This window comes from Pan troglodytes, chromosome 9 (assembly GCF_028858775.2).
Source record: "Pan troglodytes isolate AG18354 chromosome 9, NHGRI_mPanTro3-v2.0_pri, whole genome shotgun sequence".
Classification (NCBI taxonomy): domain Eukaryota; kingdom Metazoa; phylum Chordata; class Mammalia; order Primates; family Hominidae; genus Pan; species Pan troglodytes.
The window spans coordinates 98,489,238-98,505,207 of record NC_072407.2 but is presented as its reverse complement, the minus strand read 5'-3'; the positions used below and the strand labels follow the sequence as shown (position 1 = coordinate 98,505,207).

General features: G+C 36.6%; 2 protein-coding genes across 13 annotated transcripts in view; one reads left to right on the top strand and one right to left on the bottom strand.

Moving 5' to 3' along the window:
- Positions 1–4,445: 4,445 nt before the first annotated feature.
- On the bottom strand, positions 4,446–7,730 carry JRKL (JRK like). The gene is made up of 2 exons (XM_016921850.3): positions 7,638–7,730; positions 4,446–7,228 (listed from the first exon to the last, which is right to left on the bottom strand). Exon 2 carries the CDS (start codon positions 7,059–7,061, stop codon positions 5,487–5,489), a length of 1,575 nt encoding a protein of 524 aa, XP_016777339.1. The 5' UTR covers positions 7,062–7,228; positions 7,638–7,730; the 3' UTR covers positions 4,446–5,486.
- CCDC82 (coiled-coil domain containing 82) overlaps positions 7,452–15,970 on the top strand; it is a 37,546-nt gene continuing 29,027 nt past the window's right edge. For 2 of the 12 annotated variants that reach the window (XM_016919908.4, XM_063782606.1), the window contains exons 1-5: positions 7,779–7,866; positions 10,087–10,170; positions 11,680–11,763; positions 12,941–13,740; positions 14,229–14,433. In XM_016919908.4, coding sequence (XP_016775397.1) covers positions 12,955–13,740; positions 14,229–14,433 — 991 coding nt within the window. In that variant the 5' untranslated portion in view covers positions 7,779–7,866; positions 10,087–10,170; positions 11,680–11,763; positions 12,941–12,954. 12 annotated transcript variants of the gene reach the window in all.

Below are 15,970 nucleotides of genomic sequence, written 5' to 3'. Positions count from 1 at the left end.
TACACCATAGTCACTTTAGACCAAGTAAATCAGATCCTCTGCGAGTAAGACTCATGTACTGATATTTTTTATAAAAGCTCCCTGAATGGGTTCTATGAGAATAACTGCCCTAATGTACCTATTTTTGTTTCACAAAGGGCTAATTATTCAACAACATTTGTGCCTCCCTTTTGATTATATAAAGTTGTCATTGTGAAGCAGCTGCCTAGTTAGGGAGTCATTCCCATCACCCATCCCACCCCCACCCCACATCAAGGTAGGGCCAGGTGACTAGTTTTCACCAATAGAAAGTGAACTGAAAGAATGTATATGGCTTCTGAAAGAAGGGCATTAAGGAACAAGTGTGCACTGTGTATTCTCTCTTTTCCCAACTGCCAACTGGATGCAAAGGATTCTAAGTGTTTAGCAGATGCAAAATCACAAGATGGAAAGCACTTGGGTCCAAGAATCACTTGAAAAAAGTCATGCTTTGACAAAGCTTTATATCATAAGACCACTAAGAGAAAAAGATAAACAACACTTACTGTGTTAAGCTTCTAAAATGTGGGGGTTTCATCAGCTACAGTTACCCAAATCAACAGAGAAATAGGTATCTTGAAGTGGGCTGCTGTTGTGATAATCAAATATGTGGCATTATATTAGTGAGTAGGAAATATGCGTCAAGGAAATAACTAGCAGGCACTGGAAAGATGGAATAGTGGTAAGAAACATGTTGTAAATATTACTTTCAATAACTCGGAAAGCAGACTGACTCTAAGCTTGTGATTCTAGAGTGGTGATTCTCATACAGGCACAATTTTGCCCCCAGGGGACATCTGGCAATGTGTGGAGACATTTCTGGTTGTCATACTGGAGCAGGGAGGAAGTGGTAGGTAGAGACAAGAGATGTTGCTAAGACTCCTTTAATATCCAGTACAGCCCCCCACAACAGAGAGTTATCTGCATCATGATAACCCTGAAGTTAAGAAGCCCTTCTCTAGAGGAAGTGGCTGGAAAGAGCCAGAAAATTAACGTTATTTGCTCCTTGCTGTGTTCAGCAAATAATACAAGAAAGAAGTGAGCTCAGAAAATTAGTCAGTTATAAGCAAAATAAAGCATACCTTTATTCTGACATTCAGTTAAATACCTTGGCTTAGAGAAAGTCCAGAAATCTGGGGGCTTTTGTAGGTTTCAAAAACTATTTCTCCAGACTACAAACAGTAGGAAGGAAATAAGACTGAAAAAGCAAAGCCTCAGTAAGACTTCTCAGTTAAACAAATGGATTCATCCCTGCAGCTAAGATTAAATTAAGGTTTACTTTCCCAACCAAATGTATCCTTTAGATGATCTCTTGGACATTGAGCTAGTGTCTACGAAAATATCTTAAGAGTTACAAAACATCATGAAAATATTATTTTTGAAGGCCAACTCAGTTGTTGCCATCTCTACTTCTCATATCAAAATTATTATACCTCCTTATGCCACTCATCAGAATTAGTCTTTCATTTGCACTCTTCCAGTAACACTTAACTCATTCTCCCTTTCTTACATGTCTGTTTCCTCCTTTCCATTGTAAATCTCTTGAATGCAGATAGTCTTAGCCATATATCCCATACATGATCTAGAACATGTCTTATACATGATATACAATTAGTGTTTAAGTATATGTCTGTTGAATATATACTACTCTGCAAAGCATTGATCCCATGGTCTTTGATCTGTAGATGCTTATATTCCAGTATTAAGAGACACAACCACAAGAATCACTTTACAATATGGCAATTCTTATAGAATCTGAGGCACTACAGACACTCATTTTCACATTAGGTGTCACTGGGGAAGAAACTGCTGTCTATTGGTCATTCTTCCATCCCAACTTCTTTTTTTTTTTTTTTTTTTTTTTTTGAGATGGAGTCTCACACTGTCGCCCAGGCTGGAGTGCAGTGGCGCGATCTCGGCTCACTGCAAGCTCCGTCTCCTGGGTTCACACCATTCTCCTGCCTCAGCCTCACGAGTAGCTGGGACCCCAGATGTCCACCACCATGCCCGGCCATTTTTTTTTCTTTTTTTTTCTTTTTTTGTATTTTTAGTAGAGACGGGGTTTCACCGTGTTAGCCAGGATGGTCCGGATCTCCTTACCTCGTGATCCACCCGCCTCCGCCCCTCAAAGACAGGAGTGAGCCACCGTGCCCTGCAGCTTCCATCCCAACTTCTAATTGCATAGGACTGCCTGAGACTAATTACTAAACAAAGTTGTCACAGACTTCAATAGGAAAAACAGATAAGAGTACATATCTAAGAAGTGTAATCCGTTAGTCTTAAAGAATTTGCGTAATGATCTTTTAAGGCTGAATCATAACAAACTAAATTTTAATACTTAAGTAGCAATAAGGATACCAAAAAGAAAAAAAAAAAAAAAAAAGAAACCACTACAACTGCCCACTGGAGGAAATGGAGAGAAGAAAGGGCATGTGTATACATTAGGAAAGGCTAAGAAGAGATACAGATAATAATGTTGCTACTTCAGACCAAGGCAGCTGAGCTGTATTTTGACACTTATGAGTGGCATAAGGAGGTATAATAATTTTGATATGAGTAGAGATGTCAACAACTGAGTTAAATAATTATTTGAACTTCTTAACCCATCTGGGTGGCTCTGACATTATGATGCTAATGGAGAGTTCACTATAGATGGGAAGCAAAGCAATAATTTTAATTTCCCTTCTAGACTAAGTCCAGTTTCTCAATTGAATATATAAATCATAGAGCCAGACAGGGTGACTGGATCACATGCAGATAAGGGAAAAGGATGAAGTCACTCAGGAGCAGCAAAAATCAAGACCAATGCATAGCTTAGAATGTAAAGGGTATACAGAATAGAAATCAGTGGAGAAATGAATAAGCAACTAAATCTTGATGGTTTTTTTACATAGCTCACATCTTGTTATGTTGGTTCTTTTATATGAGCTTACAATTGAGGCAGATGGTTTTGGGGTTTTTTTTTTTTTCTTTCAAACATGTATAGTTTTTCCACCTTGATTTCAAGATGTTCAAGGAAAGCAACCTCTTCCCTTTCTTTCATATTTTCCTAAACCCACCACAGCTGGCAGTCTTCGACATACAGTAAAACTCAATAAATTTTTGATTTACTGGATTTCATCATGACAAAGAATTCAACTTTCTACAACCCCCTCGCCACAAAAAAAGCCCAAATCTCTCAGAAAAAAAAGCAACATTATAATTTCCTACATGATCTTGTATTAGGTATATCTGCTCTCACAAAATTCTTGACTACTGGAAGTGTAAGAAACATTGCACTGTTATTGGCTTTCTGAGAGTATTGTGTCAAGGCATATCAATGAGAAAAAAATTCGTGAAACTGGTGAGAGAACATAAGCCAATGGCAAATTTTTTAATAGATAAATAGAATGCCAAACACAGCCTCTGGTAAGGCACTGATAGAAAAGGAATTAGGAGCTAAGGATACACAACTTTGGGGGCAGATACAGAACCCAAATAGCTTTTGGCTTCAACTGCTACAACTACTGATCAGCCTTTATAATTAAGGATAGAAGGATCCAAAACAGGGCTAGAGTACCAGTGTTGGCAGATTTCAGAGAATAGCTGTAAACCAAAGAAGAGCAGTCTCTTACAGGCTAGAGAAAGAGTCACGAGATTCACACTTATGGCCACAAAACAGTGAACCTTTTACTGGGGATTCAAGTTTAAAATCACACAGCTTAACAGTAATGTTAGTTTTACCACTAGGTGGCAATGACACAGCTGCATTGGGCTGACATGATTAATTTTAAAAACTGTGCAAATCCAGACAGAAATTCCAAGATTTGTAGTACATATTTTCATTTTAGAAAAATTATTTTATGTACAGCTTACTTTATAGCAGAACGTGTCATTATCTGATTCAATATGTATGTTAACTTCTGATGGTTTTTCACACTCTACACTGAGGAAATTCATGCAATAAACACTATTTTTAAACACTTTCATCACACATCTTCTGAAAAATGTAGACATACACCTATCATGAAAATAAGAGAAATTATGGAAAACTAAAAATACTTTTGAAGTTTTAGTATTCTACAGAAAGCACTATAAAATGTTAGGTATTTCAACAAAAAAAGTTAAACCTTTAAAAAATGACTAATAGAGAACAACTGTAATTTATTTTTTAAAAATTTTTGGCCAAAACATGAAATAGCATGGAAACACTTTACTTTTAAATTACAAGTTACATTAATATTCATATGTGCAAAGTAGTTTCAATGTCTTGAATAAACATACTTAGTTTACAAAAAAAATTTATCAAAATTCTGATTTAGATTACATTTTAGCAGATTAATCCCTTTTTATATGTATTAAAATAATAAACAATAATATTCCTTAGTGTCTGGCACTTTCAGTAATTATTTCTGCTTTCTTCATAAAACAGGATACAAACATATGACTTATTTAAAATCATAAAACTTTATTATTGTAATTTCCTTTTCTCATCAAAGGGCCAGATATGACAATATTTTTCAAATTATAGACAACATTTGTGAGTATGCAGTAAAAACACTAAAAAAAAAAAAAAAAAATTATTAAATCTCAAATTCCCAAGATGTTCCCCCATATAAGGTGGGAGCTCATATCATCACATGTAACATTACAAAACCTGTACTATAAAATTAGATGAATAAATAATAAACCTATACTATTACCAAATTCATAATAAAAAGATCAACTTACCAAATTAAAATCAGCCTATTTATTCCCTTTGTATAAATAACCTAAAGTTCCCGAGGTTTTTATTTCCCAGTTTCCTACAAATGAATTGATCAGAATGCCTCTTTATAGATCAGCTTTCCCATAGTTTCTCTCTCATTTGGCAATAACTTCCCATATTTACTTCATTTCCAGAATAATCTCCCCCTCTTGCAACCCACACAAATGTAAGAGAACGGAGGCATGATTTCTAAATAATTTCTATAATTCATAATTATTTCCCCATTATTGAATTTCATTTTTGAATTATTATAAATCATCCTGAAATCTAATAATATAAATCTTTCTCATCCTATCAGTCTATTAAAATATACAAAACATCATTTAAGATGGTTAACACAAGAAAAGATAACTATGGCAGCCTTCATAAATCAAGCAAAAGATTTCAGAAAAGTGCTTCAGTCTGTTCAGTTATCTCTAACTTTCACTAGAAAATTTAGGGAATGCCACTGTTATAGAAGGTATAATTGCAGATTCTAAAAAGTGAATACATGTGTACATGTAATTTATATCTCTTCAGTATCATCTTCTGATTATCTGTACAAATAAAAGGACAAAAGACACAGATGATGAAAACACATAATCCTCAAACCACTTCAGATACATTTTGTGCCTGTATTTCACAGGACCAAGTTGAGAATTCAGAACACAAAGAAAATTAAGCCATATTGCAAAGAGTTTGTCACAAACACAATGAGCAGAACAATAAAATTGAAATGACATTATTGACTTGACTTTGTCATCTTCTGTTTATTTCTGATGGTGGCTCGAAGTTTACGTATTACCAGTCTATCAGGTAGAATCATATCACCTTGTTGTTCTAGATAATCCAATAAATTTTCAGTCCACTGGAGAGCAGCTGCATGATTAATATGTTTCTCTGGAATTAGTTCTATTTCCTCCTCCTCATTTTCACTGGATTCATCTGCCTGGCCTTGTGCTCTTCTGATGATTTCGCTATCAGTTAACACTTCATAGCCTGGTTCAGTACTGTCTACTTCAAGCCATTTTTCAAGGTTCTCAGTAGTCACATTTTCCAATCCTTTGGTGTGTTGTAAAATGGTAGCCACAGTAGCCACAGAAATATCTTCAACATCAAAGTCCAGGCTCTCTTTCTCCTCTACCATAGGGAGAATCTTCTTCCATGCTCTGCTAATGGTAACTGGTTTTACTAAGTTCCATGCCATTGCTATTTCATAAAGTGCATCCAACAGAGTTAGCTTCTTCCAGAATGATTTCAGGTCATTACCTTCTTCCAAGTTGTTCTGGAGAAGACCTGCACGATAATTTCTCTTCATCGTTGCTATGACTCCCTGATCTGAAGGCTGAATCAATGAGGCCACATTAGGTGGTAAATATTTAGCAAATATTTGGCCATCATCTGACCTTAGGACATTTTCATTTGGATGTGTTGGTGAATTATCCAACAAGAGCACAGCCTTTTCCTGCAAGCCTTTAGATCTTAAATACTCTCGAACTTGCGGCACAAAAATTTTATCAAACCATTGTCGGAAAATGGAAAGATCCATCCATGCACCTTTTTGGCTGAAATAAGAGACTGGCAGGTTTAAGGTGTCAGTTGATTTAAAGGAGCGAGGTTTCTTTGCTTTCCCCACAACACAAAGTTTAAGTTTGTGTAAACCTGTTGCATTGGCACAACACATGATTGTGACTCTTTCTTCAATTGATTTGTGCCCAGGGACAGTGCATTTACCTTTGATTACTGAAATCCTAGAAGGCAAGCACTTCCAAAAGAGTCCAGTTTCATCTGCATTGTAGATTTGTTCAGGCTGTAAATTCTCTCGTTCAATAAAATCTCGAAAGTTATTACAAAAATCTTCCACCGCAGTCTCATCTCCATTTAATCTTTCATTTCTAATGTTAATCTCTCTAATGCTGTGCCGCTGCTTAAAACGAGTTAGCCAACCGGCAGAGGGGTTAAAATCACCATCCATTCCCAAAGCATAAAAGAAGAACTCTGCCCTTTTTGCACAAATTGGTCCAGATATGGGATTCCCTTTTGCTCTTTGCTGGTTGAACCATTCCAGCATTGCCCTGTCCAATTCCTCATACATGGATGGCTTCATAGATTTCCTCTTGGCCAAAAGACTTGTGGAATCAGAACTGCTTGCATAAGTTATAATCTTTTCCTTATTTTTTCTTATATCCCGAACTGTTGTTTCACCAATTCCATAAATCACTGCCAGTTGTTTGGAAGAACCTCCGTCTTCAAGTTTCTTTATTATATCAAGCTTATCTTTAATAGTCAACACCACACGCTTCCGTTTCCCCGACATAGCGAGGTTCTGGGACTCACCCCACACTCACAATGTAGCAATCCACAAAATCCTTCCTTCTCTTACACAGGCTCACTTTAACAGTCTTAACACACTCAGTCTTTCATCCTTACCAGCAACCTGGTGGCCCTGATCCCCTCCCGGGCTGGGGTTGGCTGGCAAATAGACTGCAGAAGAAGGTGAAAGAGGAGGAAGTTTGAGAGAACAGGCCTTTCTTTAACTTATACGGGCAGTAGCGGAGGCCCCATGTCACCGCGGATAATCCGGATTAAAAGCATGTGTTTTATTACCCCAGCAGCCGTGAGAAAGACTATACCCCCATTGTGTCCACGAACCTCCTGCACGTCCAGATCCCGGGTAACCGCGCGTCACTAACCCCTGCCACACCCCAAAGTTACGGCAGAGAGCCGAAGAGCCTAGGAGTCAAGGACTGGCACCCTTCCTCAGGGGAACGGATATATTAGATTCCTTCCCCAGCAGCAGGGCCCTCCCGCCGCGCAGCCCCAGTTTCCCGCGCCAGCTTTAGCCGGGACAGTCCTCCCCGTCCCTCAAAACCCGCCAGGCCCCTCTCCCCACCTCTCTTGCAACCAGGACCCGCACAGCTCCCTGACTATCGCGCGGCAGTCGCTCCGCCCCTAGCCACGCTCCCGGAAGATGATCCCTCCCGCCGCCTGGCCCCACCCCTCGCCCCACCCAGAGGCGGGACTTCCCTTGGTCCCCGGAAGGGGGGAGGAGCATCGCTTGTCATGAGCTGGTTGCCGGGGCGGGGGCGGAGGCGGAGGCAGAGGCGGAGGCGCTTTGAAAGGTGAGAGCGCGAGGGTGGTGCGGGGCTGTCTCCCGGCTGGGACTCGCTCGCGCTCCCGGTGCTAATGGTTTATGGGAGGGGCGGGGGAAGCCGTGCCTCCTCGCGGACTCAGAGAAAAATTCCCGCGGGCGCTCTTTGGGTGGGCCGGAGAATGCGCCTCTAGCCCTCCTCCTCAGTTGAGCTGCAGTGGGCGCGGTGCCCGTTATTTCCGCCTTGGGGAGGTGCTTGGAACTGATGTAGGGAGCTCGGTTGGTGATTTCTCGGGTTTCTGGCCTTTCCAGACCCTTGTAATTGTTTTCTCGGTGCAGAGCTCTTTTGGGGTCTGGGGGTTTCTGTCGTCCTGCGCGCGTCATCGCGAAGCTTGGCCTGAGGGTCCGGTTTCCTAGCTACTGTGCCCCTCCCTCCTGGAGGCAGAGTGACGGACTAGTGGGCTAGCGGGCGCTGGGTTCCTGCGTCCCGCCAAAGAGGTTTGTAATCATGAAAGTCACCCTTCCGGGTGTTAATTCCTGAGAGGATCTATTCCTCTGTCTACCACTCATTCCTGCTGCATTAACCTTCATTGTTAACGGATTTTAATGAATAATATAGTTATCCCGGATACCATGCTGGCAGGATCCACTTTGCGAAATTGTGGACTGTTGGACTGTGATTCTAAGTGGGGGAAATAGGCTTTCCTCTCTTTATGTTTATTTTCTTATATCCTATTTCTGTCATGTTCTGTCTTGTTTTCCTGCCAATAGAAGAACTACGATAAATTTATTCATAGCAATGTGATAAGAACTTGATCTTAATCATACACTGTAGCCCTCAAATCGTGTATTATGCTGGCTTGTTTTTGGTGTCCCTAGTAATTTCATCAGATTGTGAGCTCCTTGGAAGCAGAGACCATGTTTATTTGAAATGGTGGCAGCACAGTTCCTAGCAGGTCCTTGCATTTTGGTAGATATTCAATAATTGTTTTTCGGCTTATTAATCTTTGCTCTCCAAACTGCCATATAAAAGAAAACATCGAAGAGGAGTGATGTTTTACACCCAAGAATGGATCCCTCCCGGTAGAATTTCAAATAATGACCTGGGGTTCCACTGCCTTTCAAATCTGTAAAGTGTTATCTACCACCTGCATTGTTTATACAGCAAGTAGGTGATTTCTAGAATGAATCTTTTCTTGAGTATGAATTAACCTGAAAGTTTAGAAGGAACTATATTTCTTCTGATGAGAAAGTCAAGTGGCATCATCAAAGTACTTTTAGCTATAGAGGTACTGTGTTAGAGAAAGAACACAAGCAATATGGATTATTGTCTTTAATATATATTCTTTGGCAGATAACATAGCTATGTATGTGCATCTTATATTAACCATGAAACACAAAGATGTGATAGTATTGATCATCTTCATTCACTTATTTAATGCTTTCTGTTTGGAGTCTCTGTTTTTCTCTTTGCTTAAAGGTAAGGTATCATTACAGAAGCTCGATAAAATTCTCATTTCAGGAAATTAAGTGTATATTCAACATATACAGAAGTAACATTCATTTGCATGGATTCTCTTTTGAGTAGATTCGGAAGACCAAGAGGTATCTTACCCATCAAACTAGCTTTCCTTCACATTTCTCTTCCGAGGTTCACTCACCTTTTCCCTCCGTTATCATTCTTCCCATCCCAGCTAATATAGTGAAGCTATCTACAATTTAAAAAGAAGAGCCAAACATATTCAAATTGTCTTTCCTTTTCAGTAACAGAATTTTTTTACCTTACTGATATAAATGGTCATTTCGAAATATGAGAGACCCTGGCAATTTGGCAGTTGGTCCAATGAAACCTGATTTATTTTGTTTAAATAAAAGATGCTGCCTCAGGCATTCGAATTCTGCAGTTTTCCAAAATATGTTTCTCATCAGAGACTGCCTTTCTTTGAAATTTTACTTTTGGGCTCACTGGGGACTCCTTTGAATTTTGCAATTGGTGTTATTAATAAGATGATAGAGGGAAGTCTGCAAATACTCTTTTCTTGCCTGGTGGATAATAATTTACAGAAGTTTCTGGCCTAACTCATGTGCAGTCAAATTCGGTTACATAATTTTTTTAAAAAGCATATTTGTAAACTCTAAACCATTTTAATCGTTATTTTTCTGAAACTAAAATACAGCATGAATGAGAGATAAAAATAATGATTTTTAAAGGCTTAATTTTTACTATCTTGTACAAATGTGATATTGGCAGCCGTGATTGTGTGGCACTGGACGGGGAATCAAGAGACCCGGTTTCTAATCCCTGCTCTGTCACTAACAAGCTGCGTGATCTTCGGTAAGTCATTTAAACTCTATGTCCTTGGCTTTGATATTTACACATAAAAATAGATATCTTCCTTCTAGGATCATTGTCAGGATTTAAAAATCAATGTGAAAATGCACTAAAAACTTAAAGTTTCTTTTATGGCTGAACTGTGCAGTCATAAGTTTTTAATAGTGTGATTCTTAATCATTTCCACCATTGTCATAGGAATCACCTGTTTCATGATAAATAACTGACATTCTGGGCATGTTATAGTTTTGTAAGATAATCATCTAGTGTATATGAATTTGCTTTGGGGTACTAATAAAAATCATCGTTAACTTTAATGTTCTTTACTGTCCATATTTGCTTTAGTGTATCTCCTGCAACCATATTTGTCATTGTTTTCATAAATGTTTTTTCATTATTTCTCCCAATTCAAACAGGTTTATTAGAAAGCCATGCTTTGTTATTACAATGTGATATACTACACGTGCACATATGCACACTTAGCTTACGCAAATTTATGTGTTTACAAATACTTTTTTGTACTATACGGCTTAAAAATGTAAGATGCCTAGTTCGTGTGGTGCTTAACCAAAGAAACAGTAAGCTGCTTAAAACCTGGAGGAGAAACTGGGTGGACGTATTGTAACGTAGTATAGTGTACACAAAACCATACTTTAATATAGAGATTTTTTTAAAGGGTAATTTTGACTACACACAATTTTCATCTTTGCTGATTTTAATATAAGCCTTTTGTAAGATGCAACCCAAGGGTAATTTCAAATAGCAGACTGCCCTGTTGACCAGAATTTGTTAGATTGCTATTACAATGCTGATTATATTTTATAGCAATTACTGACATAAGGTTATACTTTGGGCAATGGCTCATGCCTGTAATCCCAGCACTGAGGCCAAGGTGGGAGGATCACTTGAGGTCAGGAGATCAGGACATAGTGAGACCTCCATCTCTACAAAAAATTTAAAAATCGAAACATATCGCTTGAGCCCCAGGAGTTCAAGGCTGCAGTAATCTATGATCATGCCACTGCACTCCAGCCTGGACAACAGGACAAGACCTATCTCTTAAAAAAATAAAAGTTATATTTCATCCTACACGCTATAATTTCTGCTGTATAATTTTGGCAGCCCCCGTTCTGATTTTACATGAGGTGTTAACCATTATACAGAAAGTCTTATTGCCGTATAAACATACCAGAATTTGTACAATTAAATGAGCTGTATCCTCTCTTCCACAATCTATAGGAAAAAAGTAATCCTTTTGGAAAGCTGGAAACGTAGTCCAGTAAGATTCCCATTGCTCAAAAAATTTTTGGCATTGAATTTTTGTAATTACCTTCAGAATTCACAGCACATTTTTTGAATATTTTTAATGGTAGTTAATTCTCATCTTCTTAAGTTGGATTTCATTTCTGCAAGCTGCTAACAGGTCCTTATAACCGAGACAAGTGAATGAAGTGGGTGTTAAAGTCACTGTTTGGGATAAAAAATGAAGTGTGATTATTTTCATATTTTTAGATTTTTTATAGTGTGTGGTTTATAGAAAGACTCCAGGAATATTCTGTGCTGTGGTGGAAATATTGGAATAATCAGCCTCATAAGGTGATTTCTTTGGTGGGGATAGCTGTCAGTTCAATATATACCTCTAACACATGTAGTTTGAGGTCAGTCTCATTACATTGTCATATTTCTATTCTCTAACAACCACAGAACTACATATGTTATTTTTTCTAGTTATCTTACCTGTCACTAATTGTTCTTTTAATATATACTTGTGATAATTTTAATGGAATTCATTCTTTTCTAAATGATAAACTGACAGCTTTTGTTTTCCTTCCCAATACTACACTCTGCTTTGCCGTGGAACTTACTTGTTTTATTCACTTAACTACATTATTGGATTGTTAGTTAAGTTTTCTATTGGTTATATTGTGTCTTTAACTTTGAGGGGAAAGCCACTCCCATTTTACTAAGGTATAAAGAGGCTACAATCTTAGTGGATATATTATCTCTCAATTTTTCACGGCTGTCTTCTTTGTGTCATTTGTTACTTTATAACTTTCTTCGTGTAAATTGATCTTTTATACTTTATATCATTTCTCTATTCAGAATCCTTTGCCTACAGGGTGAGTCATCCTGGTAATCCCATTCAGTTTTCTATTCTTTTCTCCTTTTTTCCAGCATAAAACTCTTTTTTATACATTTTAAGCCACGCTTATTTACTGAACATACAATCTTCTTTCTTAAAGCCAGAGTTTGCCCTTACCATATTACTTGCCTGACATCCCTTTTTCTTTCGTTCTTTCTGTTCAAATACAATGAATCCTTCAGAATGCTATCAGATCACATCTGTTCAAGATAAAGTGAAGCACTTGCCTTACTGATCTCCCTGCATCTTTCCACTTCTCTTGCAGTTATTTATGTTATTCATTTGATACTAAATATTACCTTGAAATTTTCTTAATTATTATATGTTTTAGATATTTTAGTTCTACATATAGATAATAATCTTCTGAAGGACAGCACCATGATTTTTCTGTGTATCCCTTGCAGCACAACATACAACATAATTCAGAGTAGATGTTCATATAATTATTTCATGGGCATTCAGTAAATTATTTGTTAAATTAATGTTCTACCATCTTCACTCAGATATTTCATGTGATTTTGTGTTTGTGGACCATTAAATAAAGCCAAATAAATATAATTTGTACCATAAATGCATTCATTGCTCTAATCTGGTTATCACTGTTATATTCCTAACAACTTTATTTTATAGAAGCTTAAGTGAAAATGATACATGTTAGAAGACATGAAACAAGGAGAAATTCTAAGAGTCACGTGCCTGAGCAGAAATCTCGAGTTGATTGGAGGCGAACTAAAAGAAGTAGTATCTCACAATTACTTGATAGTGATGAAGAGCTTGATAGTGAAGAATTTGATAGTGATGAAGAGCTTGATAGTGATGAAAGTTTTGAAAATGATGAAGAGCTTGATAGTAACAAGGGACCTGATTGTAATAAAACACCAGGAAGTGAAAGAGAGCTCAACTTAAGTAAAATTCAAAGTGAAGGAAATGACAGTAAGTGTCTCATTAACTCTGGCAACAGTTCAACATATGAAGAGGAAACGAACAAGATCAAACATAGGAATATTGACTTACAAGATCAGGAAAAACATTTAAGTCAAGAGGATAATGATCTCAACAAACAAACTGGACAAATAATAGAGGATGATCAGGAAAAACATTTAAGTCAAGAGGATAATGATCTCAACAAACAAACTGGACAAATAATAGAGGATGATTTAGAAGAAGAAGACATCAAGCGAGGAAAAAGAAAAAGGCTATCCTCTGTGATGTGTGACAGTGATGAGAGTGATGACAGCGATATCCTAGTTAGAAAAGTAGGTGTTAAACGTCCCCGTAGAGTGGTTGAAGATGAAGGTTCTTCAGTGGAAATGGAGCAAAAGACTCCTGAAAAAACATTAGCTGCACGAAAGCGAGAAAAACTTCAGAAGCTCAAAGAACTCTCAAAACAAAGATCTCGTCAGAGACGCAATAGTGGTAGAGATTTTGAGGTGTGTTATATTTTGTTGGATTTGTTATTGTTTTTCAGTTTTTTTCTTAAAGTATTTAATTTTTATAAAAAAGTGCTGAGTCCGTTTCATTTCTCAGTAATTCTAGAATTTATTTTTTAATCAAGTATTCTTGAACATGTTTGATTACACTATTGTACATAATATACTGTTTTATCATGAGCCTCAGTCCATCCTTTTTTAAAATTGAAAGACTATTTGTTATTTTATATGATCTTTCTTGTTTTTAACTTCTTATAATTCTAATGTCCATTTTAAACATTTTACATCACTTAACCAAGGTATATTCTTCTTAATAATTTCAAAAGTTCAGCATTTAATATGACAAAATTATTTATTTTTAACTTTAAAATATGAAGTTAATTACTATGGATCATTTTTTTGCTGTCAGATTTAATCTTTTAATTTTATATCGATGCTTACCGTTTTAATAGCACCATTTACTGAAGCATTTATTTTAATTTAATTAGGACTCTGAAAAGGAATCTTGCCCAAGCAGTGATGAAGTTGATGAGGAGGAAGAAGAGGATAATTATGAATCTGATGAAGATGGAGATGATTATATTATCGATGACTTTGTAGTGCAAGATGAGGAGGGTGATGAAGAGAATAAAAACCAACAAGGAGAAAAATTGACTACATCACAACTGAAATTAGTAAAACAGAATTCTCTTTGTAAGTTCAATATTAAGAAAATGTTTCATGAATTGTTCTTATGATATTTTATCAAGTATCAAATTAGCCTTTTAATATCATGTTCTAAATCATTGACTAGAAACTGTGGTTTCATTTTCAGATAACCTTGTCAGTTTAATAGTTTATTCCAGTGGTCTCAGGAACCATTTACATTTTTTAAAATTATTAACCCCAACATGCCTTTACTTCAATGAGTTATGCCTGTCAATATTTACCATTGTAGAAATCAAAACTCAGAAATTTAAAATATATTTATTAATTCATTTAAAATAATCCTTAGTAAATTTATTACATTAATGTAAATAACAATTTTATGAAAAGTAACTATATTTTTCCCCAAAATGTGATAAATGACATTGTTTTACATTCTTGTAAATCTTTAATATCTAGCTTATAGAAGCCAGCTAGATTCTTATATCTGCTTTTACATTCAGTCTGTTGTGACATGTTGTTTTGGTTGAAGTGTATGAAAACAATTTTGCCTCACACAGGTAGCTGGAAAAGGGAGGAGTATTTTAATAGTATTTTTAAAATAATTGTTGATATTCTCATTTGATACTATGCCAAAATTTGACAAATGATACTGTTTTCTTAAAGATAATATGGAATTCAAAACCATATAAATGAACTTTTAGTACTTGCATTACAACCATTGGTCTGTCGTGCAGTTTAAATAGATAATTTCCCCATGCATGATTTTGTGATAAAATGCATCAGTCATTTGGAAAATACTGGTTCACTGGATGATACAGATCCTCCAAAATATTGACATATTTCATTATATATATATTTTTAATTATATTCATTAATATCACCACCAATCCCATGAGAATATTTCTCAGGTATTGAGAAGCTGTCAGGCTCAGAATAGCACAAACAAGTTTTTCAAAATTCTAATTTCTGCTTTAAAACTTGATTGTTTTCGTTGGCGACAAAACACTGAATTGTTCTTTTTGAACTGACAGGCTTACTTTGTTCTTTTTTGAGAAAAGTCTGACAGATTCCCAAGTCTGAATAACCAGAGCTTGTCACTCTTTCTTTCAAATAAAAATGGTATTTCATGAAAAATGAGGCTTTCCCCCGGCACACACAGTTGCACAGGTGTTTTTCCCTCAAAACAACCATTGTACTTTGGTATGCAGTATAAGTACTTTTTATGCGCTTTCCATTTCATCCTATAGAGTACTACAAAGATGTGTACTTCAGATTCAAGATTTAACACAGTTAATAGTTCTACTGCTTCAACGAGGACATTCTTAAGTGAAAGTGGCTTTTTTACTGTGAGTGCATAGTGGTAATGACAGTAATGATTACTAGTAGTTTGATGCTACTGCCATGATTCAAGTTAAGGGGCCAGCTGCCTTACCCATCACTGCTTTTACATCATCAATGAAAATGTCAACACAGTGAAAAAAGCAAATAAATAATATTGTTATTACTTGAAATCACAGATTTCCTTAAATGGACTTGGGCACTATCAGGGGTCTGCGGACAAACACTTTGAGAACCATTGGTT